The 21,520-nt window shown below is 39.2% G+C and overlaps 1 protein-coding gene across 1 annotated transcript; it reads left to right on the top strand.

Annotated features, from left to right (window-relative positions):
* The first annotated feature begins 651 nt into the window (after positions 1-651).
* opn5 (opsin 5) lies at positions 652-20,333 on the top strand. The gene is made up of 6 exons (XM_070926266.1): positions 652-778; positions 9,880-9,999; positions 16,698-16,868; positions 17,607-17,941; positions 18,109-18,353; positions 20,267-20,333. Exons 1-6 carry the CDS (start codon positions 655-657, stop codon positions 20,331-20,333), a joined length of 1,062 nt encoding a protein of 353 aa, XP_070782367.1. The 5' UTR covers positions 652-654.
* Positions 20,334-21,520: the final 1,187 nt, after the last annotated feature.

Genomic DNA, 21,520 nt, shown 5'->3' with positions numbered 1-21,520 from the left:
AAAGGGATGAGGTATGGACATTTTGACATGTCATTCTAGGAAAAGCACAGGTTTCACTACTAACGTTAACAACGGCTCTGTCCTGTTCAAGATTCCCAGCACAGCACCAGGACCCTGACACTGAAGCAGCTAAATGGAATTCAGCCATTATTAGTTTTATTATTTTACACCTGTGCTTTCCCTACTGTGCCATGTCAAAAAGTCCTCTGCGGAAAATACCCATGATGGATGTCCTATGCTGTTTTCTTGATGCACAACTGAGACAAACCTAAACCTGAGAACTTGTCCTCACGTTCATCATCTTATCAGTCAGGAAAGTAGCAAAATGTGCAGTTAGTTTCTCTTTTCTGCTGGAGTGATGTAAGGCAATCTCTTGTTGACACCTGTGACATCTGTTTTTGATTGCTGGCTTGGGAGCGCGCAGGTTTGTTAAATGTGCTTTTGGATATGGGCTTATGAATTATTCCACATCTGCGATGTAGGCCTGTGTGTTTGCATGTATACGTATATTTGTGCAGTTATGTGTCCTGTTTACCTGATGCCTGTGTGTATGTGTGTGTGTGTGTGTGTGTGTGTGTTTTCAATTTGAGGAAGCAGCTTCATTGTCTCAGCCTTTTCCTCCACTTCACAGGACATTCCCCACTGATTGCAGTGATGGAGAACGAGACGTGGCAGCACCCCTCATACATCCCCCATTATCTCCTCCATGGTGACCCTTTCGCCTCGAGACTCTCCAGAGAGGCGGATATCGTTGCAGCTTTTTACATCTGTGTCATAGGTTGGTATTTCATTGTGAAGAATACTCCCTCTCATCTCTTCATAAATGTTTTTATTGCCTCGTTTTACTGAAAATGACTTCCAAGTGTTGCTTCAATCAGGCTCGATCATGGCAATGTTTTATAACACTGTGTTTTCAACAACATTTCGCTGCAAGGGAATAAGGTAGAGAAATAGATGATAATAGTCTGTGCATGCAATAAATGCTTGAACTGACTCTTGTGCAGCGATATCAGTTGAATGTGTGCAGGACGCACAGGACGCTGTCTGTAAGGTTTGGGTTTACTTTGGCTGTGAAGGAAGCATACAATGGTTCCTAAGTATAATGTTCAGATGGAGACAATAAGTAAATAAAGAGCAAAAGGCTACAGAGAGTCAGGTATGGGAGATAGGTGGTTAAAAGAACTTGTAAGGGATATTATGAATAATAAACAAAGTATATGAGTAAACAAGGTTGAGTTGAAAACTAGTTAATTTTCTTTAATCTGCAAACTCAAATTAAACGAAACAACCTTTAACATAGGTTTATGGAAGGTTTAGCAGGCAAACAGGCTACACCCAATTATATTATCAAAATTATATTAATTTAGGTCAGATTGTCCATCATCTGAGAGCTTTTACTGTTTATGTTGCAATGCATTAACAGTTAGCTACACAGTGGTAAGTGTGCAGCTAACTGATAGCAGCTAAATCTTACCATAGCATCATTACTGTGTAAAAAAGAAAAGGATTCAATGTAGTATAGACAGAATAAATCGAGGTCTTCTCCTGTCTTGGAAAGTATGCAGTATGAAATGTACCCTAATACCTTTTAATATATTCTGCCCTTTAGATATGTTGATCCAAAAGAACATTTTCCTAATGTGCAGATGACTGACTGCAATTACTACCGTTCAACAGCAAATCAAATTACTGACCTTTCCCAGTAATTAAATCCTACTGGAGATGGCTTCAGGCAGTCAGGAGTACAAAGGGTTACATTGTTGAGATCGTGCATGGTTACAATATAAGCCTGACCTGCAGTAAATAAAGTTGCCTCATTCCCTTTTTAACATCAATGAATTGTGACCGCGTTCTATGGAGGCTTTGGCATAACAGGAAAGGGGGCGTACACCTTCTATTCGAAAAGGCAATTAAGGGCATTCATGGGAAATGGGGTTAAATACAAAGCAACAAAATAGAAGGAAAACAGAAACCTTGAGGTGAAATAACACGATTGTTTTTTTTTTTGAGAGAGCTGCTGCCCTTTGAGCTGTGGACACTGATAGAGGAGATTACAAGTGAAGGCACTTGGGAGGCATGAACATTTTCAAGCAGCTGTGTAACGCTTCTGTCCAGCCTAAACGTAACATTTCTGATTGGTTCAGTTTGTGATTTAATACGGTGGCAGGGTTGTAGGATTGGGCGGCATGATGATATAAATTTGTCAACTGTCAGCTGTGACACTTTTTCTGTCACGGTAGCTCTCCCTTTAGTATTTCTGTTTGTATTAAAGAGACACAAAACAATCTCAAAGAGACAAAGCGACTCTGACAGAGTTATAAATAGCAGCTATTCATTGACATTAATTCATATTAAAATGTTTATGCTGATAATAATTAATAATTAATAATATACAGTTTATTGTTGCCAAGAACCAGGGAATTTAAATGTCAATTCTACTTATTTTACAAATGTTTTTAAATACTGTGCCCTGTCTTTGCCGGTGCTTGGTCAGAGGATTGTGGATTTGCCTTTCCTTTTTTTCCTTTTTCACATTTGAGGTTTAATGTTGGAGCAGGTAATAACATGACGACCCTGTAAGTGTGGTTTTGGTGGCTTACAGTTAAAAAGACGTCATGCCGTCTATTAAAAATGGTTCGTTGGTTATATTTCCAACATGTAACAGGTTTTGATAGATCTCCTGCATATATTTTCTGGCAACAGGGATCGAAAAGTAAAATCCATTACATACATTACAGTTTTAAAGTGAATACCACTGCGGCTTATTAACTTCAGTCTACAAACTGCAGGCCACTGTTTCTCTGTTTCATTTAGAGAGACTGAAAAAACACAGTATGCCTCTTTAAAATATGATAGCATAGTGTTACAGTCACATGGATTGGGTGAGACACCGACACTTCATAGAATCTGATTAGGAGACACTGTGGTATGTGTAGATGTTATCTTGCCAGTAAAGCTATTTGCAGATATGTTTGGCCGTACTGTTATAATATAGCTACCATTCTAACTGAGGGTGATACATCTTCTATTTCCTTGGGAACAGTAATTCATCTTGAACTCATGATGCCCTTACAAGCTTTTTTTCCAGAGCTGTGAACTTCATCTCACCGTCTTCCTCATCAGACAGTTTCACTGTGTTTTTAATCTTGTTTAATCGATTTTAAAACACTTCAGTATTTCTATATCTCACTGCTGCCGCTGTAACAGGCATCATTTCATTCGCTCCAGACGTGCACCCTTCCCATCTCATCAACACATGCACATGCACACACACACACACACACACACACACACACACACACATAGACTGACTCTCACATGAAGTGCTTGTAAGGAAGAGGATAATCCCAAGGAGGCCTCATTAAGTAACGCCTGACAAGAACATTTTAATCTGTGTATTGGTCTACGTACACACAGATCCCACACAAACACACAGGAATTCTATTATCTGTCGATGGGCTGATCGGAGGTCTGCTGACATGAGTCATATCAGCAGTGAAATGAACACTAAATGAACACTGAATGTGAGCAATCTGAGGCTTATATGTGCTTTCTGCTTTCAGTTTTAGTTATCATCTGGCTTCTTGTGTTGTCCTGTGGTCCTGGTGTAAATAGGCTGTTATCACCTCTATTTTGGCTATGGCTATTTAGCTAATACCATTTTTCCTGTGAATAACAATGATAGGCAACAGCATAGGGATAGGGATGCGTAGGGATTTTACACATGGAGCATGGTAAATGGTTAAAATGCTGCAGCTTTAGCAGCTTCACATATCTAAATCTCCCTGGTTGGTGCCTTCATGGAGACTGGGAACATACATCTAGATATAACAACAGGGCTGGACGAAAAGAGAGGTTATGAGAAATTGCTGTGCGGGTATATAGGTCAATCTCAGTCACATTATAATTGTCAGTGATAAGAACAGTGATAAACAGTTACGCAATCAAAAAGCTAAATGATTGAAGCTATGGATATAAACCCCATTCGAATCTATAGTTTACTTAAAGCTGCTGTAATCAAGTGCGTAATCATTAAGGGGGAGCATATATATATATATATATATATATATATATATATATGTAGTCATTGCTTTATTTGTAATAACCAAAAGCTCCAAAAGCTAAAAGAAATACACTTTTATGCTGGGATTCCACTAGAGTAGCTTTCCATGATTCACAGTTCAAAAAGGTTTATGTTATTTATCTTGTCCTGGCCCTTCGTGCAGCCCCTCAGAGGAGCAGAGGAGGACGGGCTCCCGCTGTCCTCTGACTATAAACTGCTCTTAAGCTTCAGAGCGCTCCAGAGGTTGCATAAATGGCTGCAGTGAACACACACCTGATGACACATGATCCCTGGTCATGATGGGCTGATGATGATGATGTCAGCTGAGGTGTTGTGTATATTTCAGACTGAGGTAGATTAAGCCTGTTATTTGCAGTTGATGTGAACATTAGTGCATTACTTTTCTCTCTCTCTTTTTATTGTTTTTTTTGCAGTTGTCAGGGGTGCAAACAACACAAATAAAGCTGGCAGTGATTTGTTTGACAAGCGTAAACAATGAAAGCATATGGAAAGTGACTGCAGACACAATGTGGTATTTGTTGATTGGCTAGTCCTCTCGGAGGGTACATGCAAGCATTCATGTGATCCCTTGAGAGTTTCTCTTAAAGGTTACACTCAGTAGCTTGATAAATGTGTCTTATTCACACTCAGCAGACAACCTTTTTATTCCTAAATTTAGGGCATTCTTAATTGTAACTCATAAAATGTTGATAAATACGGGCCCTGAGCAAAATCATGCAGGCTCTATAAAGACATTGTCCTCATTAGCAATCTTGACATCCTCGAGAAAGAAGTTCCACCTTGTTCATAAATAAATCCGTGCAAACCAGAAACATCTTGGTCTGTAATTCTCGCATATATTGTGCTGGATTCCACATCCAGTCTGCGGTGCATCTCTCCATGGAGAATGCCAAATCTTTTACTTTTTAGATTCTGTAATCTCACCCAGTATTGGGAAATACAGAATATGAACAAATCTCTCAAATATTAGAGCTCAACTTTGTGAAATACATAAAAAAAAATATGTATGCGCTTTTTCAATTCAAAAATTTAATTTAATTAAATTTAAAAAAGAGCAAAGTTGATTTATGACTGCAGGAATGGTTCTGACAGAATTACCACTGTTGCACAGCTGCATGTTGATGTTCTGACCCATGGGTAACCAACCGCGACAGAGTCTGTGTGTGTGTGCCATCATGGCAAAATGTGGTCCTTGAGACCTGACACCTACTGTACTTTGAACCGCGTTCGAAGATGGGTGTGGTCCGAGCAAAGGGGTCCGGAAAAAGGGGGGTAGGAAGTAGGGAAGTGGCCATTGGCCTGTTAACGGATGTTTGCGCAAAGTACCATGTTCGTATAAGTAGTAGGGTGTGGTATATACTTTCCTACTTCCTACCCCCCTACTTCTGGCGCCCTTGCTCGGATCACACCCATCCTAGAACTCTGCCTTCATTTTGATCTCAACTACACACCTGTGAAGTTCTGTGACTTGCATGCTTGTGCTGTATTGCGTTGACAAAATCTGTCCACAGACAAACAGACAGACAGACATATAAACACCACACACAGACTCACAAGGTGAAAGCAATACCAGCCAAAAGCTGTCGCAGCTGCCAACCACCCATCCTCATGAAAATAAGCCAATTTGACACCCAGCTCAAGCACATCTCTAGATGTTCCCATGGTGGCTGCGGTGGAGTTCTTTAACCCTAAGCAGCAGCAGCAACAGGACAAGTTAAATCAAGTGGATTATACCAGGAGGTAATAACCAATGTTGTTGCCATTATTGTGTGCCAAGCTTCAACCTCTTCAAAAACACGATATCAAATAAAAGAGCAGCTCCATAAAATATGGGGAGAGAAACAGATGGTCGGAGGAAGATACAGCATGATATGCTTTGGGGGATATGCAATTCATTTTCTGTCAATTCAAATTCCTTCCATGGTTTTTATTCCTCAATAAAAATCCTGTATTGCTGTTTTTTTTCTGGTGCAGTGCATCATATGAGTGCATGGAAATGAGGATAGGTACAATACGCTCATTGTGTTATTCATTTATTTAGCCATTTTGCTTACTTGCCTCATAAATAAGTGGAATGAATCGGTTTTATTCAGCCATGAAGAAGATATTTGTGCAGATCAAACAGGGTGAAAGGGAAGCAGCTGACATGGCAGCAGGTTTACGACCGAAAGATTAAGAAGAAAATGAGAGGGGATGTTCTCTCCTATCTGTCGCTGAGCTGGTCAGCGGTCAGCTTGTGTTAGTAATAGCGGTGTTTTACAGAAGCATTGTTTAGGTCAGTGGTTCCCAACCCTTTTCTTAAGGGACCCCCTACAGTTTGCTTCTTACAGGTGGTGAAATGATACATAAGCCCCCAAAAGACTAAAGATGGTCAAGAATTGACCTGAATCACTGGCCACTGGCTCTCCTGCTGTCTCTGCTACTGCTACAGTACCCAGAGGCTCAGTTTCTGGAAAGGAACATGTGAAGGGCTGTAAACATGAGGTTTGTTGTTTATCTAGCCATATTTGTTATAGAAAGCTCACATTCTCAACATGTAGCTACGGTTCTTAGTTGCACTGTGTAGCAGTGTGTTCGGACAAGAATGCAAAGTGAATTTTAGAGATGGTGCGATTGCATACAAAGTCAATAGAAAGGCGCAATTATACGCAAATTCACCAAGGGTGGCGCAAACTGAAACGTGAAAACCGCTATTGAGCAACAAATTACATATTATTTGTAAAACTGGTCAACACATTTTCAAATTTTACACTTCAGTTGTTCAAGAATGAGGCAAACCTCATTAGATATTATGTGTTCATTGTGCTGAAAGACACATTTGATCACTGTAAACTGAAAATGTCACATGTTGGTCTCTTCACGCTGCTGCATTCTTGTCTCACTGTTACTGTGCACAGTATACAAAGTGGTGGGCAGAGAGAGCAAGAGGTTGAACTGACAGATCAGATAAACAACACAGCAGTTCATTCATTATATTATGTGTTGAAATTGTTGGAGCTTCTTTCTTCCTGTAACTTTATTGAGACAGATGCTCACTCTAGTGTTTTTATGCACATTTTCAATTTGGGAAAAATTGGACTGGAAAGGCCAGAAATTTGAAAAGAAAAAGCTGAAATGTGCTTCTTGGAGAGATGGATGGATATTTACACTGTCTTAACATGTGGCCAGAGTGCATCTCGGATTTTGATCCATCTTTGATGCTTCTCGGTTGCATTTACAAATTACAGTTGAAGTCGCAATTGTTATAAAATGGTTAAAAGGCTTGTAGAATTCTTGGTAAAATAACACCTCAATGCGGTGGGTCTCTGTCTGGCCTTCCTCAATCACACCATAGACATAGGGGCATATGTGATCAAGTGGCTAATAAGGCTTGCTCCATGGTTACAAACTGCAAGCTTTCAGGCCTTTGAATCAATAGCTATTGTTACTGAGATCTAATCACTTATTTTGTCACTAAATGAATGCTAGATGAGTTGTCTAATGTCAGACAAGAGTGAGTTGGTGGTGTGAGTGTAAAAACTATGTGCATGATAAAAGAATAAGATTAGGGTTTATTTACTGTGATTTATTAACTTTGGCCAATGTGAAGTTTGTTTGCTTTTCACACACTTATGTTTTATCTGCCACTGAGTCTGATATGATAATACAAATGAACAGTAAACTGAATTTATCACAGTGTTTTACATTATTTAATCAAATAGAACTGTAATATGTGTTTAAATGAGCTGAACCAAAGTAGTGAATTAATAAAATGATAATGATTAACATGATTAAAAACAGTTTCAAATAATCGGGAAATACTTGACTTTGTGATTCTCAATAGGGAGTTTCCAACTACCTTAATGATGAAGGGAGATTTAACCATTAACCAGAGGATTTCAAGCAGCCACCATGCAGATAAGACAATAACAAATCAAAGAATTGCGCAGGAACCCCCAAAGTTTTATACAGCAGCAGTAAAATCTTAGAATCAATTCTCAAATAACGTCTCTTGGAGCGGCAACAGTGGTCTGCACTAGCTGTATTCAGTTCGTACCTCTCTTGCTATAAAAGTACAGTTGTTACAGTAATGAAGCCTGAATGAGATAAAAGCACCAGTGACCTTCTCCTCGTCTTTGTAAATCAAAGAGAAGTCCCAGTCTTATATGTATCATAGCTGAATAAAATATCAGTGCACCACTTTAGTTGGCACTTCTGGCTACACATGAAATGGCTTCCCAGTTTTTACATTAACAGTGAATCATATGCCTTCAGTGCTCTACATGTAATGTGAGAGGGGATCAAAGTTGACACCCCACAGAGAAGGACACCAGCTTTATAGCTCATTATTTTGGCTTTATGGCCATCAGATGTACTGTAGACTGTATGTCCAGCACCGAATGCAGTCGGACAAAGCTAGAAACTAGCTGGGCAGAAACATGCATCGTGCATCAAAAAGAGTCATAATTGACCTTGTTTGCAGCTTGAGACGTCCTGTCAACAGCTTTACAGACATCTCTTTCGTAATGGAGGTCTATGGGGAAAACGTCTTTTGGGTCTCTGGAATTTTTTGGGCAGACATTCATAGTAGGGGGCCATTTTGTTGCGTAAAACTTACTCAGGTAGAGTTTGGTTATTTTTTAATGTAATCTATTAAGGAGGGAATTCACTGCTTGGCAAGCTAACCGTCAGTAATGAATTTAATAAGGTAAAAACATAGCTTTTGGTCTGAGGTTGGGTTTGGGTCTCAATTTTAGGCATATGTAGTAGCTAGCTAGTCTCAGCGAATGTTTTCTGAAAATAGCGAAACAACGAATGTTTCGTAAAGTCACCTTGCTGTTATAATGCGAGGTGCTGGTTTGATCAGACAGAGAGAATATGTCCCTCAACACACTCCCTCCCTGACTTTATTCTCTTCTCATGTCTGGCATTGTATGGGAGAAGTTCCTGATACTGTGATACAGTGTCCCTGTTCATGTTTCGTCTGCGCTTCACTCATTTTTGTTTTCAGACAGAGTTTTATATCTTTGGTTTCCTGTTTTGTTGGGTTTTTATTTGCATACCTCCTTTATCTTTTCAAACATGTCTAAATCAATGTTTAATAAAACATGTAAGCAAGCTTTACAACCCCCCCTTTGTGAAGTGTTTATTGGGTTTCTGCCTGAAGCAAGCTGGGACACCTTTTAAGGAAAATATGAATGTGCAGATGTAAGATATACAGGTTAAAGAGAACCAAGTGGTTTCTGCCTAATTAGTTATTTGATAAAATGCATCTCTGTCTGCAGGGTAGCTACATAAGATTTTGCCTCGTTATCTACACTGTGATTAAAAGCAATATTTGTACCATTTCCATGCCTTTTTTCCATCTGTGCTTTTTTTTGCATGGAGATTTAAAGTTTTACAGCCTATAGTTTATCTACAGAAGCAGGTGGTTATTTCAGTGAAATTAGCCACTTGATTAAATACACCTTTGTTTGTAGCCTACCTGACTTCTGTGCAGTATTTCTTCACTGAATTACATTGTGCTGGAATACAACAACTCAATCAAACTCACTCCAACAAAATGACGTAACTATATAGCATAACTATTAAATGTGCATGAATACACTCAGCCTGTGATTGGGAATCCAAAGTAAAGTAAAGTATGACTGAGACTGACTGAAAGTCAAAGGAACACATATTCCTTTTTGCTTTGCCACCTACAGAAGACTCGAACTACCCAATTCAAGCATTCAAATGTATGTGGAAAAAGTTGTGACTGGTGTCTCAGAAGTGCAAATAGTATTTTTCTCAAACTCTCTCTCTCTCTCTTACAGGAATAATGTCTGCAACAGGGAATGGCTATGTCATTTATATGACCATCAAACGCAAGACCAAGTTGAAGCCTCCTGAGCTCATGACTGTTAATCTAGCCATCTTCGACTTTGGCATATCAGGTACTGGTTTATGTGTGTGGTTTGTAGATTAGACATCGTAACACAAAAGCTGACCTAAGCTTTACTGCATCCATATGTATCGCACTGTAAATAAGCCTTTGTTCTGATCCAATTGCAATCCATAAAGAAAACATATTTTGGTAGGTTTAAAGTTAGAATAGCAGAATAGGTGTTTGTGATTGACAAAAAAACAAGGCCTTGGCAGATTTATCCTTCACTTTTTTTAGCAATATTTAATGGATGAACTTCACAATTACCTAATCCAGTACTTGCATGAAAAACTTGAAATATTTCCGGAGTGATTACACAATTTACAAATGTAAGAAAGAATGAAGGAAAAGTATTTCAGTTTGGCTTGGTCAATGAATGATAATTCAGTTATTCTGCTAACTAACAGACAAACACCTGAAAACACACTTCCTATGCAACTGTATCTGAAGATGTGTAAAATCCCTTCGATGACAGGCACTGCAACTTCAGAAAACACATGCAGCACCTTCACCAATATGACAACACATGTGCAGCATTTAGAAAAAAAATTGTTCCGTTTGTTCCGTAAGCCTCTAATAGAGGAACTGATTATACATGTAAAGGTCACTTTAGTTGTCATGGGGAATACTACTCATCATCGTGGCTCTGGAGAAGCTTTATTTAAAGGTCCCATATTATGCTCATTTCAGCTCTATATTTGTATTTATTCTGGGACTCCACTAGAGTAGCTTTTGCATGATTCACAGTTCAAAAAAGTCCTTATGTATCTTCTACTGGCCCTTCATGCAGCCCCTCAGTTCACCCTCTGTCTGAAACAAGCCGTTTTAGACAAACTGTGGAAAGTCTTTCCACAGTATGGGACCTTTAAGCTCACCTTTGGCTTGACAGAAATTCTGCCTTACCAAGTGGTGGCATGGAGTCTAAATGATGATGATATGAGCATTTACCAGACGGAGAGGGCCTAACAATCAGAATCAGAATCAGAATCAGAAACTGTTTATTGCCAAGTAACATACATTACAAGGAATTTGCTGTGGTCTGAAGGTGCTATTGTTTTGATAACAAATAAGTAGAATATAAAAGCTAAAATAAGAATAATAAAAAAAAAAAAAAAAAATAAAAAAAAAAGAGATGCTATCGAGTTGTATTGTGGAAAATAGGATCCAGGGCTCTATTTTCATGGCGGTTAGTTTTATTATTATTATTATTATTATTATTATTATTAATAGTTTGGCTATTAGCTTTGCCCGTCCCTGTGGTATTTTGGTGTCAAGGTGGGAGGATAGGTGCAAACAGGAGGGAGGTTCATTCAAATGAGGCAAAGCAAAGTGAGATTTGGCCAAAGAAGGTGCACTTACATCTCAGAAGCGCATCCGTTCTAGCATTGGATTGGTGCAGTCATTCAAATGGCTTCAACAAATTATTATTGCCTCTATTCTTTTTTTGTACTTTCATTGTACTAAAACAGTAAAACCTATCCCATCTGCCTGCAGATGTGTGATGCTGTGTACTTAAGTTTTGCTGCTCCTCTCCATCCAGACAACAACATGATTCCCTGGAGAAGCTCTCTGAGCTATGAGACTAGTGACGTGGCTGGTCGAGAGTGCATTTATTAATCACCATACCCGCAGATTCAATTCAATTCAGTTTTGTTTGTACAGCCAATAAACCAAATCATGACAGAAGTTATCTCTCATATAGCAGGTCTAGACCGTACTCTTACTTAATATTATTTACAGAGACCCAACAATTCCCACCATGCAACAGTGGCAAGGAAAGAACTCCCTTTTAGTAGGCATAAATCTCGAGTAGAACTGGGATCTGAGTGGGCGTCATCTGCCTTGACCGGTTGGGTTGAGAGAGAAAGAGAAGAGAGAGAGAGCAGGAGGAAACAGAACATACAGTACATAGAGATGTAAAGTAATGGTAATGGTAGTGGTAATGGTAATAATATAGCAATAGCAGATCTATATTCCACTTCACCCTTTTTGCACTTTGCACTTTGCACTTCTATGAACCAAAATATCAGGTGCCTAGAGATGCCCACACAGTCCCTCTGCCCAAGGCCTACCAGTTTGCACTGTTTGTTGCACTTGTGAATTCAATAGGTCCCCAGTGTTTATGGTAAGATATTAGAGAGGTCTCACAGCCTCCGGTGCAGATTGGTTTGGTTTGTTTGGCAGCTGCAGAAGCCACGAGACACTGAGGATCAGAAATCTTTCTAGGTCAAATCATTTTCCACATTGAATGTCGAGACACAGTTCAGAAAATGCAAATTTTACTGTCTTGTCTGTTTGGCTTCTGGCGTTAGTGCACATCAGTGTGACCTGTGTATGCCCCGGCTCTATGCAGACACTGTCGAAGTCAAGTCAATGAAGACCATGTGTGTCCTGAAAGTGAACAAAGCCTGGTTGTCAGCCCATGTGTTTGCCCCGTAGCTACTTACACAGTGGCTCTGGCTCCCAATGAATGTTATGAAACATGCCTTGAGACTTGATGACATCGGCTCATTGATAATAACTGAAGAATTTTGTTCCAAAATGGGTCATCCCACCAGTTGAGTACTGGCATAAACGTCAGAACATCTCGGTACACTGAACTTAGATCAGCCAGGACACTCTAAGTCATGCTGTGCTGTTTCATAAGGTGTAATGACTTAATCAGATGTCTTGATTGGATGGAGATTCTTCCTGCACAAATGCAATGCATCATCAGATTTTACCAGTCATGATTAGATTAAATTCTATTCCTCCAAAAAGCTATAAAAAATATGAATTGTAAACAGGGATGCAGTCTTGTCACTTTTCAGTGAGAATCGTCATTTTGAATCAAAAATAGGCCATTTGTGTGATTGATGCAACCCCCCTCCATCTTTGACATCTTTGTCACCTTTTTCACCCCTGATGAGTTTGCATCCCTGATAAAAAGCAGCTTAAGTGACTCAACATGTTCTGCCTTTGATGAATTTTTCACACCCCTACTGTTTCATCTTGAAAGTTTGCTCACAGTACCTTATACAGTAATCACATCTCAGTAATGCAGTGGTCTATCACCCTGACAGTCATTCAACACGCTGATACTGTATTTATGATACTGTGTTATGTGTTCAGAAGTTTATGCTGCTGCCAATAATAATATGCTAAAATATGCTACATAGCCTCGAGGCCACACCTCTCATCGTTGCTTGCCTTCCACATACCCCAACTTCTGTCTATATTTTTAACCATCCATGAAGGGAGGGCCCTTGGAGAATTTGAGGGTGTACTTACTCTTTCAGTTCCCTTTACGTAGAGCCATTCAATAAAATACCTCAGCTCTCTTGCACAGCTTCTGAGTCCATTTCATGATTGACTCCTAATTTTGCAATGTGAGAAGGAAAATTGTCAATTAACCCTTCTTAAATCTGCTCTCACCCTGCCCCTTGGAGTTGCTCCTAACCCCAAACTACTCACAATACAGCAATATGTTCTGATGAAGCAAATGTCTCAACAACTATTGGAAATCCAATTTGATATAGACATCAAGGGTCTTTAGAGGAGGAATCCTACTGATCCTACTGATCTCCTGACTTCTACTCTTACGTTTACATGCTAACACGCTAAACTAAGATAGTAAACATCAGAATGCCATTGTGAGCATGTTAGCATGCTGACATTAGCATTTTGCTCAAAGCACCACTGTGGCTAAATACAGCCTCACAGAGCCACTATAGAGTAGTCGTGTTTTCTATTCTTAGGTGTTGTGGGGAATGCATCGCAGCCTCTGATCTCTGTGCATCAAAGCATGTCTAAGCTGTTGGTACGACATAGAAAAGAGTAAAAAACAACTAGCAGTCAAATATCACTACCTGCAGGCAGCGACAGGTTTGCCTTATGACATTCATATGGCTCTTAAGGTGTCATTTCTGTTAGTCTTTAACTATAGCATCCATAACTATTTATGGAAAACTCTGAGGACAGGATGACGATTTCAACATAACCCATCATAATTCTTTTTTTTTTTTTAAATCCCACAAACATACATACACATATATTGAAATAATTCAAATAGGAAAGTCTAAAAAAAATACTTTGGGATTTTAAGAATTTGTAAAATAAAATGTTTTAGATGTTATGCAACTGAAATAATGTAATTACATATTTCTTATCTTGCATAATACTTCAATACTGTCATCCTCAATGCTGTAATCCTCACTAATCCTCCCCTAGTTGATCTCTTCTCTCATTAAGCCTTTTTGTGTGGCTTATAAGGACATGGTGTGCTCTTCCTGATCATCATGAAACTGATATTATACTAAACAAAAACAAGTCTGCTATTGTCAAAAACTAGCTGATATATCTCAAATCATGTTGCAGTGTTTTGCCTATTTCAAGAAAAAAACACTGATAGGAATAAATAAAAGTAATATTGATATATATATATAAGTAATAGCTTACTATAATCTTATCTTGTCCGGAAGGGCATAGAACAATCCAGAACAGTCGCTCTGTGGATCAAGAGAGGCCAAATACATTAACATTATGAATATTCTTCATTATTGAAATGACTTTTTGCCCCGTGTCAAGGACATGGCAGAGGTTATGTCCTGGTTCTCAGCATGCCGCTGTCTTCACTGCTTTGCATAATGGGCCATACAGAAGTGCAGCGTGCATTCCCAACTTCTATAGGTGGTGCAGTGCTGTCAGCTTCAAGTAATGCATTTGAACTTTTGTAGTTATGTTTTAGCTTTATCTGTATGCTGTAAATACTCTTTTTGCCACTACAACGCCAGTGTGGGTTTGTTTATTAACCCATAATTATTAACCCAGACCCATTTCCCTTTAAAGGAAAATTATGGGGAATACACCACAGACCAAGTGGACCACACTGAAGACATTTCTGATGGGTTTTTTTTTATACTACCCCTTAATGTCAAAGATCTGTGATGTTACATATACGGGCGTTTATGGTAAATTTACTTGTTTTATTGTTTTATATTAATTTGTTCAAGAAATATGGTCAAAACAGGTTGACTGTATACAGGAGACACTATTAAAGCATTAGAATCGTTAAATGGGTTTTAACTTACCTTCAGTATCAAAATACAGGCTTTTTGAAATTAGTTGCTTCCTTCACTTGTGTTTACATGTCACACCACCATTTTGAAAAGGTCCCGACCTGTCACAGTCACATGACAGGAACATGTGAGCAACCGGGTGCAAGTGTGTGCTCATGCCCCGCTGGGTTTTCAGTGATTCCAAGAAAACATTTGGCTCATCGCGTCTCATGCAATCTTGCCTCGAGAGGTTTTGATGTTTATCCCTTTTATGCTGCTTGGGCTTGGCATGCCACATGGCTCTTGGCCTGTCCAGCTCTCCGCTAAGAAGGCCCATGTCTGAAACGCACCACAATAATCAGGGAGTCACTGTGGTTTCCTGTAAGGAGCACATTTGGAGGGCATGAAAGAAGAAAAACATTCTGGCTGTAATCATTTAAGAGCTCATGTCACTTGCATGCCATGTGTTTGGCTCATTAACCCTTGTTGTGCGTGAATGATTAAAGGATGAGGCTGGCACAAGTCCCATGAAAATACTGTAGCTACCATGGCGTTCACTTTTTCATAAGACACCATTACCTTTAAAGGAAACTTTACTACAAGAATTTCCCTTTCAAAACCACCAAGTTTAACTTTTATGTCATCTCAACAGACTGTGGCTTAAGCTTGCAGCACTCACATCTGTATTAATGCAGATGCAGTTTCAGGTTTTGATTCACGTAAACGTCATCTACCAAAAGGCCAAAATGACAAAAAAGAAGTATCAACATAAAAGAATATGATCTGTATTGATAGTCACTGCAAAATATATTTCTATATTTATTAATCATTATATGTTTGTTTTATATATAAAGTTGCCACCTCTAAATATATATATATATATATATATGTTAATAAAAGAGTATGTGGAGTAAATTACACAATTCTCGACATGAAAATTAAGGTTTTATTTAAGTGGTTTGAAAGTATCCTGTCAAAGATTAAACATACATATTTGCTTATTAAATAAAATGATGGACTTGAATCATATGTTACCCCTTACTTACATAAAAGCCAAAGATCTTTACTGTTGCACTGAAAGATTTTTTCTGCAACATGTTTTTTCAGTTATTCCAAATCGGTAATCTTTATTTTTGGCTTGTATGTAATATACACACCATTTTGCACCTGGATTATGTGAATATGCCGGACATCTACTTACTACGCTGCCTTCACAGCCTCGTTGTGTTTATAAGTTTGTAAGTATCATACAGTTTTGTTTGCTATAGAGTTAATTTTTTTTGCAATAATCCAAAATCCCATGGAAAAATCCCACTGGCTTTTGTCGAGGGAAGCAGGTCCTCAAAAATACGTCACACCTGCATGGCTCTATTTGATAATTAATTGCGTCTCTTGGGAGTAAAAAGTCATTTGCGTGTGGTTTTCATGATTAAAATGTTAGAAAAACTTTAACTTAAATATTTGATTCTAATATATACCCATTCTCCTTTTATTTCTTTGCTTTCACCCCATTGTCTTCTTATTCTCCTTTCTCTGTCTACCACTTCATCTCTCTCTCCAACCCAACCTGCCCTCACTCCCATCCTCTTTTTTCCTTCCCATTCCCGTTTCATGTGTCTTGTTCTTTTATCCTTCTCCTCATCTTCATCCTTCCCTTTCTCTATCATTGCAGTGACAGGAAAGCCCTTTTTCGTTGTATCTAGTTTCTCTCACCGCTGGTTGTTCGGCTGGGAGGGTTGTCGTTTCTACGGCTGGGCGGGCTTCTTCTTTGGTTGCGGGAGCCTCATCACGATGACTGTGGTCAGTCTGGACCGATACCTCAAGATCTGCCATCTCAGATACGGTACGTCAGGATCTCCTTTAAAGTCAATCTGATCTCAATTTTGATTCTGTTCATTCTTCTTTTTTGTAAGGAAATATAATCTGATATAAAATGATATTGTAGCTCTTGTGCAAAGAGAGGATAAAACAGGTTTTGGATATTTTTGGATATATATTTTTAACGTCTAAGTTTCAAGCCTCTTTGTACGGAGCGCTGTTACAAAAATGATACATTTATTACTTTTGCTAATTATGATTTGGCCCAAATTACACAAAATAAATGTTAATTTCAGTTCGAGTTTGAAAACAGAAATGATCTTTTCCACAAAGCGAGTAATCCCAGACCATTAACAAGTCTACTGAAATTGTTTATAGTTCAGAGACATACACAGCAGCAGAAAGCAGGCACAAACAACTTAAACCCCTCCCAGGTTAATTTCCTTCAAACCTTCGTCTTTAAATTGTCTTTCAAAATCGTCAGAAATGGTTGCACATTGTCAGTCAGCCTGATCGAAGCAAACGCTGTATTTGACAGAGGTGATTTATGTAAACAGACGTGATTATGTAAATCGTGATTTACTACTGCTTGATGCAGTGATGTGATGCGTGGCCTCTGTTGTCGGGATTTGATTGAGACACACTGAGGCTAAGGTCAAAGTTAGAAGATAAGGTTGGAGTTAGAGAGTTTGGATTGAATTTAAATTGAATTTAACGTTGTTATTGTCATTATTGTCATTATTGTCTTTTTCTTCACTCTTAGGCACATGGCTGAAACGCCAGCATGCCTTCCTGTGCCTGGCCTTTGTATGGGTGTATGCAGCTTTCTGGGCCACCATGCCTCTGGTCGGCTGGGGAAACTATGCCCCGGAGCCCTTCGGGACCTCCTGCACATTGGACTGGTGGCTGGCACAGGCCTCGGTGTCTGGCCAGAGCTTCGTTATGGCCATACTGTTCTTCTGTCTCATCCTCCCCACAGGCATCATCGTCTTCTCCTACGTCATGATTATCTTCAAGGTGAAGTCCTCTGCAAAGGAGATTTCACACTTTGACGCCCGCATCAGAAACAGCCACGACCTTGAGATGAAACTCACAAAGGTGGGTTTGAGAGGTTGGAGGGAAGGCGAGGGGAAAGAAAAAGAGCAGGACACTGCAAGACCAGTGGACAAGAAAGTAGACAAAAGAAGAAACTTCAGTACTGCTCATAGAGGAATTGTGTTAGGGACAAATCTGTGATCTGAATGTTGCTTTATGTCCCCTCTCAGGTGGCAATGCTGATCTGTGCAGGCTTCTTGATAGCCTGGATCCCTTATGCAGTGGTGTCGGTGGTGTCAGCGTTTGGTGAGCCAGACTCAGTGCCCATCCCTGTGTCTGTCATACCCACGCTGCTGGCCAAGTCCTCAGCCATGTACAACCCCATCATCTACCAGGTCGTGGACCTGAAGAATTCCTGCGCGAAATCCTCCTGTTTTAAGGTCCTGAAGAAGCGCAGTCATTTTAGAAAGTCAAGGTAAAAGAGATCTTCTAGTCTTTGTTCCTTTGAAATTGTTGATGAAACACAGCGTTACCTCAGGCAGAGCACTGGAGTTGCTTGCTTTAGCCATTATAACCTGACACTTGTTGCTCTGCTAATACACTCGCTGGCTGCCACAGCTCCCTCCACCAGCCCAACCTCCTCCTTACATGCTATTTGGTTTGTTTGTTTTAACTAAGATCTAATGTTCAAGTGTGTCTTTATTAAAGGGGGATGAGTTCTTCCTGCAGAATCCTTGTTGCTCTTTGGATTCTTCAAAGAGCAGCTTGCTATAACTGGTCAATTCCTTGATGTTAAGTGTCTCTGACCTAATTTGAATTAATTAATTTGAATTAATGAGTTGATTTTTGACTCTGTGACACTGGAACTTGCCAATGGCAACATGCAGGGCTGCATTAACCAACCCAGTAAAGTGGGCAACTGCCCTGGGGCGCCAGGTTCCCTGTGTGGCAATTAGTTTATTGTAATTTGTTTGATTGTTAATTTGTTTCTGAATATGCATAACTAAAGCACGGTATCAACTAAAATGAAAAGGGCCTCAAGGCGGCTCCTGCATTTTTATCCAATCTTGAGGACCTGTTTTGTAGAGGGCTCCTGTTTCACAATCTAGTGTTGACACCTTTATTTCAGTTGATATTGTGCTAGCATAGTGCATATTCTTAAATAAGTGTGTGTTCCAGCATAGGAAGGGTGATAATGTCCCATCAACATATTTTATATAGCCCTGGAAGTCACTCCTCTCTATGCAAACATAGAGAAATATATTTTTGGTGTGTTAAAAATCAGAATACTTTGTAGCTTTCAGAGGCATTTAGGCAGAAATACTGTGGCCAACCATCAGTGTCCATAGTAGCTCATTCAAACAGTACATTTAAACCTTTAAGAGTTTACTGTGGTAATTGTTGGTTTTACAGTGGGTTTGTCGGCACCTACAGTACATATTTCCACAGCAGTTAAGGTAAATTCAGTTAACAATAACTCTTCTTGAAAGGTTCTCACATACAACAATATTGACAGTATGAATGTGGGCGATGCTAGGCAATACTCTCCTATTCTATACGAAACATCATTCTCACCTTTTGATTGAATGCCACACTTCTCAAGGGCATCTAACATTGAGGGCTCATCACAGCAGGCTAAATGAAAGTCTTCACTGTCAGTAACTCCACTGTAGACTCAAGTAGGTGTCCCGCCTTTCAGAGGTCAACAGAGCCAAAACAGCTTTGCTATGAGCTGCTATGAACCGCTATGATCATTCATTTGCATGTTGAAGTTCATTAAACGTTGAATTTGACTTCAAATTGTACGGATTTACTTCGCTACTATTGTAACTCTCAACAATTCCAGTCACTTGAGCTGAATTTCATTGACATTATATGTTGTCAATGCTGAGCAGTGCAGCTTTTGAGTTAAATAACATTTTCTTTTGCCGCAAAGGAAGTAAATGAAGTTACTGCGGGTAATAAAGTACATTTAGCCTTATTTTCTGATGTTCTTACACATTGATGCATCATCATCATGAGTTACGACAATACTGAATTACAGCCCAGCCGTACTAGAGTAAATGTACGATTTATGCACTATTCCCACACTGGAACAAAGAAATAGTCTGTCCAAGCATGTACACAGCCAATAAATTGCATTCAAGAGACACTACACCAGTATGAGGATGACTGAGAAAGTGTATCATGTAGTGAATAAGGAAGTGATTTCAGACACAGCTAATGTGTGTGTATGTATGCTCTGATGAGATTTACTTAAAATTATTGCACTATTTTACTGTTTGTTGATTTGCAAAATTTGGCTACATTTGCACATTTTTTAGTGTTCAAAATCAAAGCTGTTTCGTACTGATGTCCTTGCATCCTCCTGTTTTCATGTCCCTGCAGGTTCTACACCATCTCTGGCTCATTAAGGGACACTCCACCAGCCAAAGAAGCTCATATCGAGATGTGAGAAAGACACTTTAGACTGTGTGACCCTCTTACCTCTTCTACTTTGAACAGTTTGCCTTGCCCTGCCCTCTGTGCCCTACACGTACCCAATGACACGCTGCCTGTCACCTGCTTTGACATCATCAACCATCACCATCGCTTGTTTTTGCACTCATGCTGGACCTCTGTGTGCTTCCTGCAGCTCCCCACCTCTTCTTCCTTGGAAACAAGTCTTTCCCTTGAGGTTTTCCTTAATCTGTGGAGTTGCGGTGTCTTTACAGTGGTTACCACATACAAGTGACGTGTTGTGTGAGCTTTGTGACTTTGTTTTTCAGTATTACAGACACACTGTCAATGCTATGAAAAAAAACCCCATTAACATTACTACAGTGTTGTTCTCATAATACGGCTCAACTCAGGTTTGAAACGTTTCCAACCAAAGTCAAGTTGCATCTGGGGCTATAACTTTTTGTGATTCCAAATTGTTACAAAAACTACAAATGTTACATTTATTTTCAACAATGTCTCTCAACCTGAACTGCAAATTAAAACTGAAAAATAGTCAACCTGACATGAGCCATGTCAAATCAGGGTTGGGTGTAACTGTCAAGCTTAAAGTTGTATTTTTACTGTTTGTACAGGCTGTTGTCTTTTGTACTCCTACACCTGTGGCTTGTATACAGTAGATAGTACTGTATCTCAAAAGACACTAAATCATATCAGCTGCACACAAGAAGACGTTATGTCACTGTAATAAGTGAAACTGAGACTTAAACATTGCATTTGCAGGGTATTGTCATTTTGCAACACTGAGCAAAAGCTTATTTGTTGCTGAGAGGAGTGTTCACAGCCCAAGCACCTTTAACAAGAAAATACAGGATGAGCGCACTTTACTTCCATTCAGTATGCATTAATAACAGTTTAGTGTTAAACATATATATATATATAGTTAATTGCTACAGAGAAGTGGATGGCCACATAATTCAAACAACTCCAAAACTTTATTTCATCTACCAAACCTACCTGTGGCCATGGGACAGGAACAATTAAGGTTAATTCAGGGACCATTTTATAATCTATTTATTGTTGTTTTTTTAGTCCGTTTTTTGCCATATCCAAAAATAACTGATTCTTTTCCACGATACAGTAAATAAATAGTTTGACATGTTGGGAAATATGCTTATTCGCTTTAGTGTTGAGAGTTGAGCA

The sequence above is a fragment of the Enoplosus armatus genome, chromosome 19, assembly GCF_043641665.1.
Source record: "Enoplosus armatus isolate fEnoArm2 chromosome 19, fEnoArm2.hap1, whole genome shotgun sequence".
In the NCBI taxonomy this organism is placed as follows: domain Eukaryota; kingdom Metazoa; phylum Chordata; class Actinopteri; order Centrarchiformes; family Enoplosidae; genus Enoplosus; species Enoplosus armatus.
Note: the sequence above shows the minus strand (reverse complement) of the source record. Positions and strands in the feature narration are given on the sequence as shown.

What these genes read in the sequence shown, in the direction of transcription:
- opn5 (XM_070926266.1), top strand. Translation starts at nt 655, where the DNA reads ATGGAGAACGAGACGTGGCAGCACCCCTCATACATCCCCCATTATCTC. An exon ending in TTTTTACATCTGTGTCATAG is followed by an intron (nt 779 to 9,879) that starts GTTGGTATTTCA and finishes TCTCTCTTACAG; the next exon opens with GAATAATGTCTGCAACAGGG. An exon ending in AGTCATTTTAGAAAGTCAAG is followed by an intron (nt 18,354 to 20,266) that starts GTAAAAGAGATC and finishes ATGTCCCTGCAG; the next exon opens with GTTCTACACCATCTCTGGCT.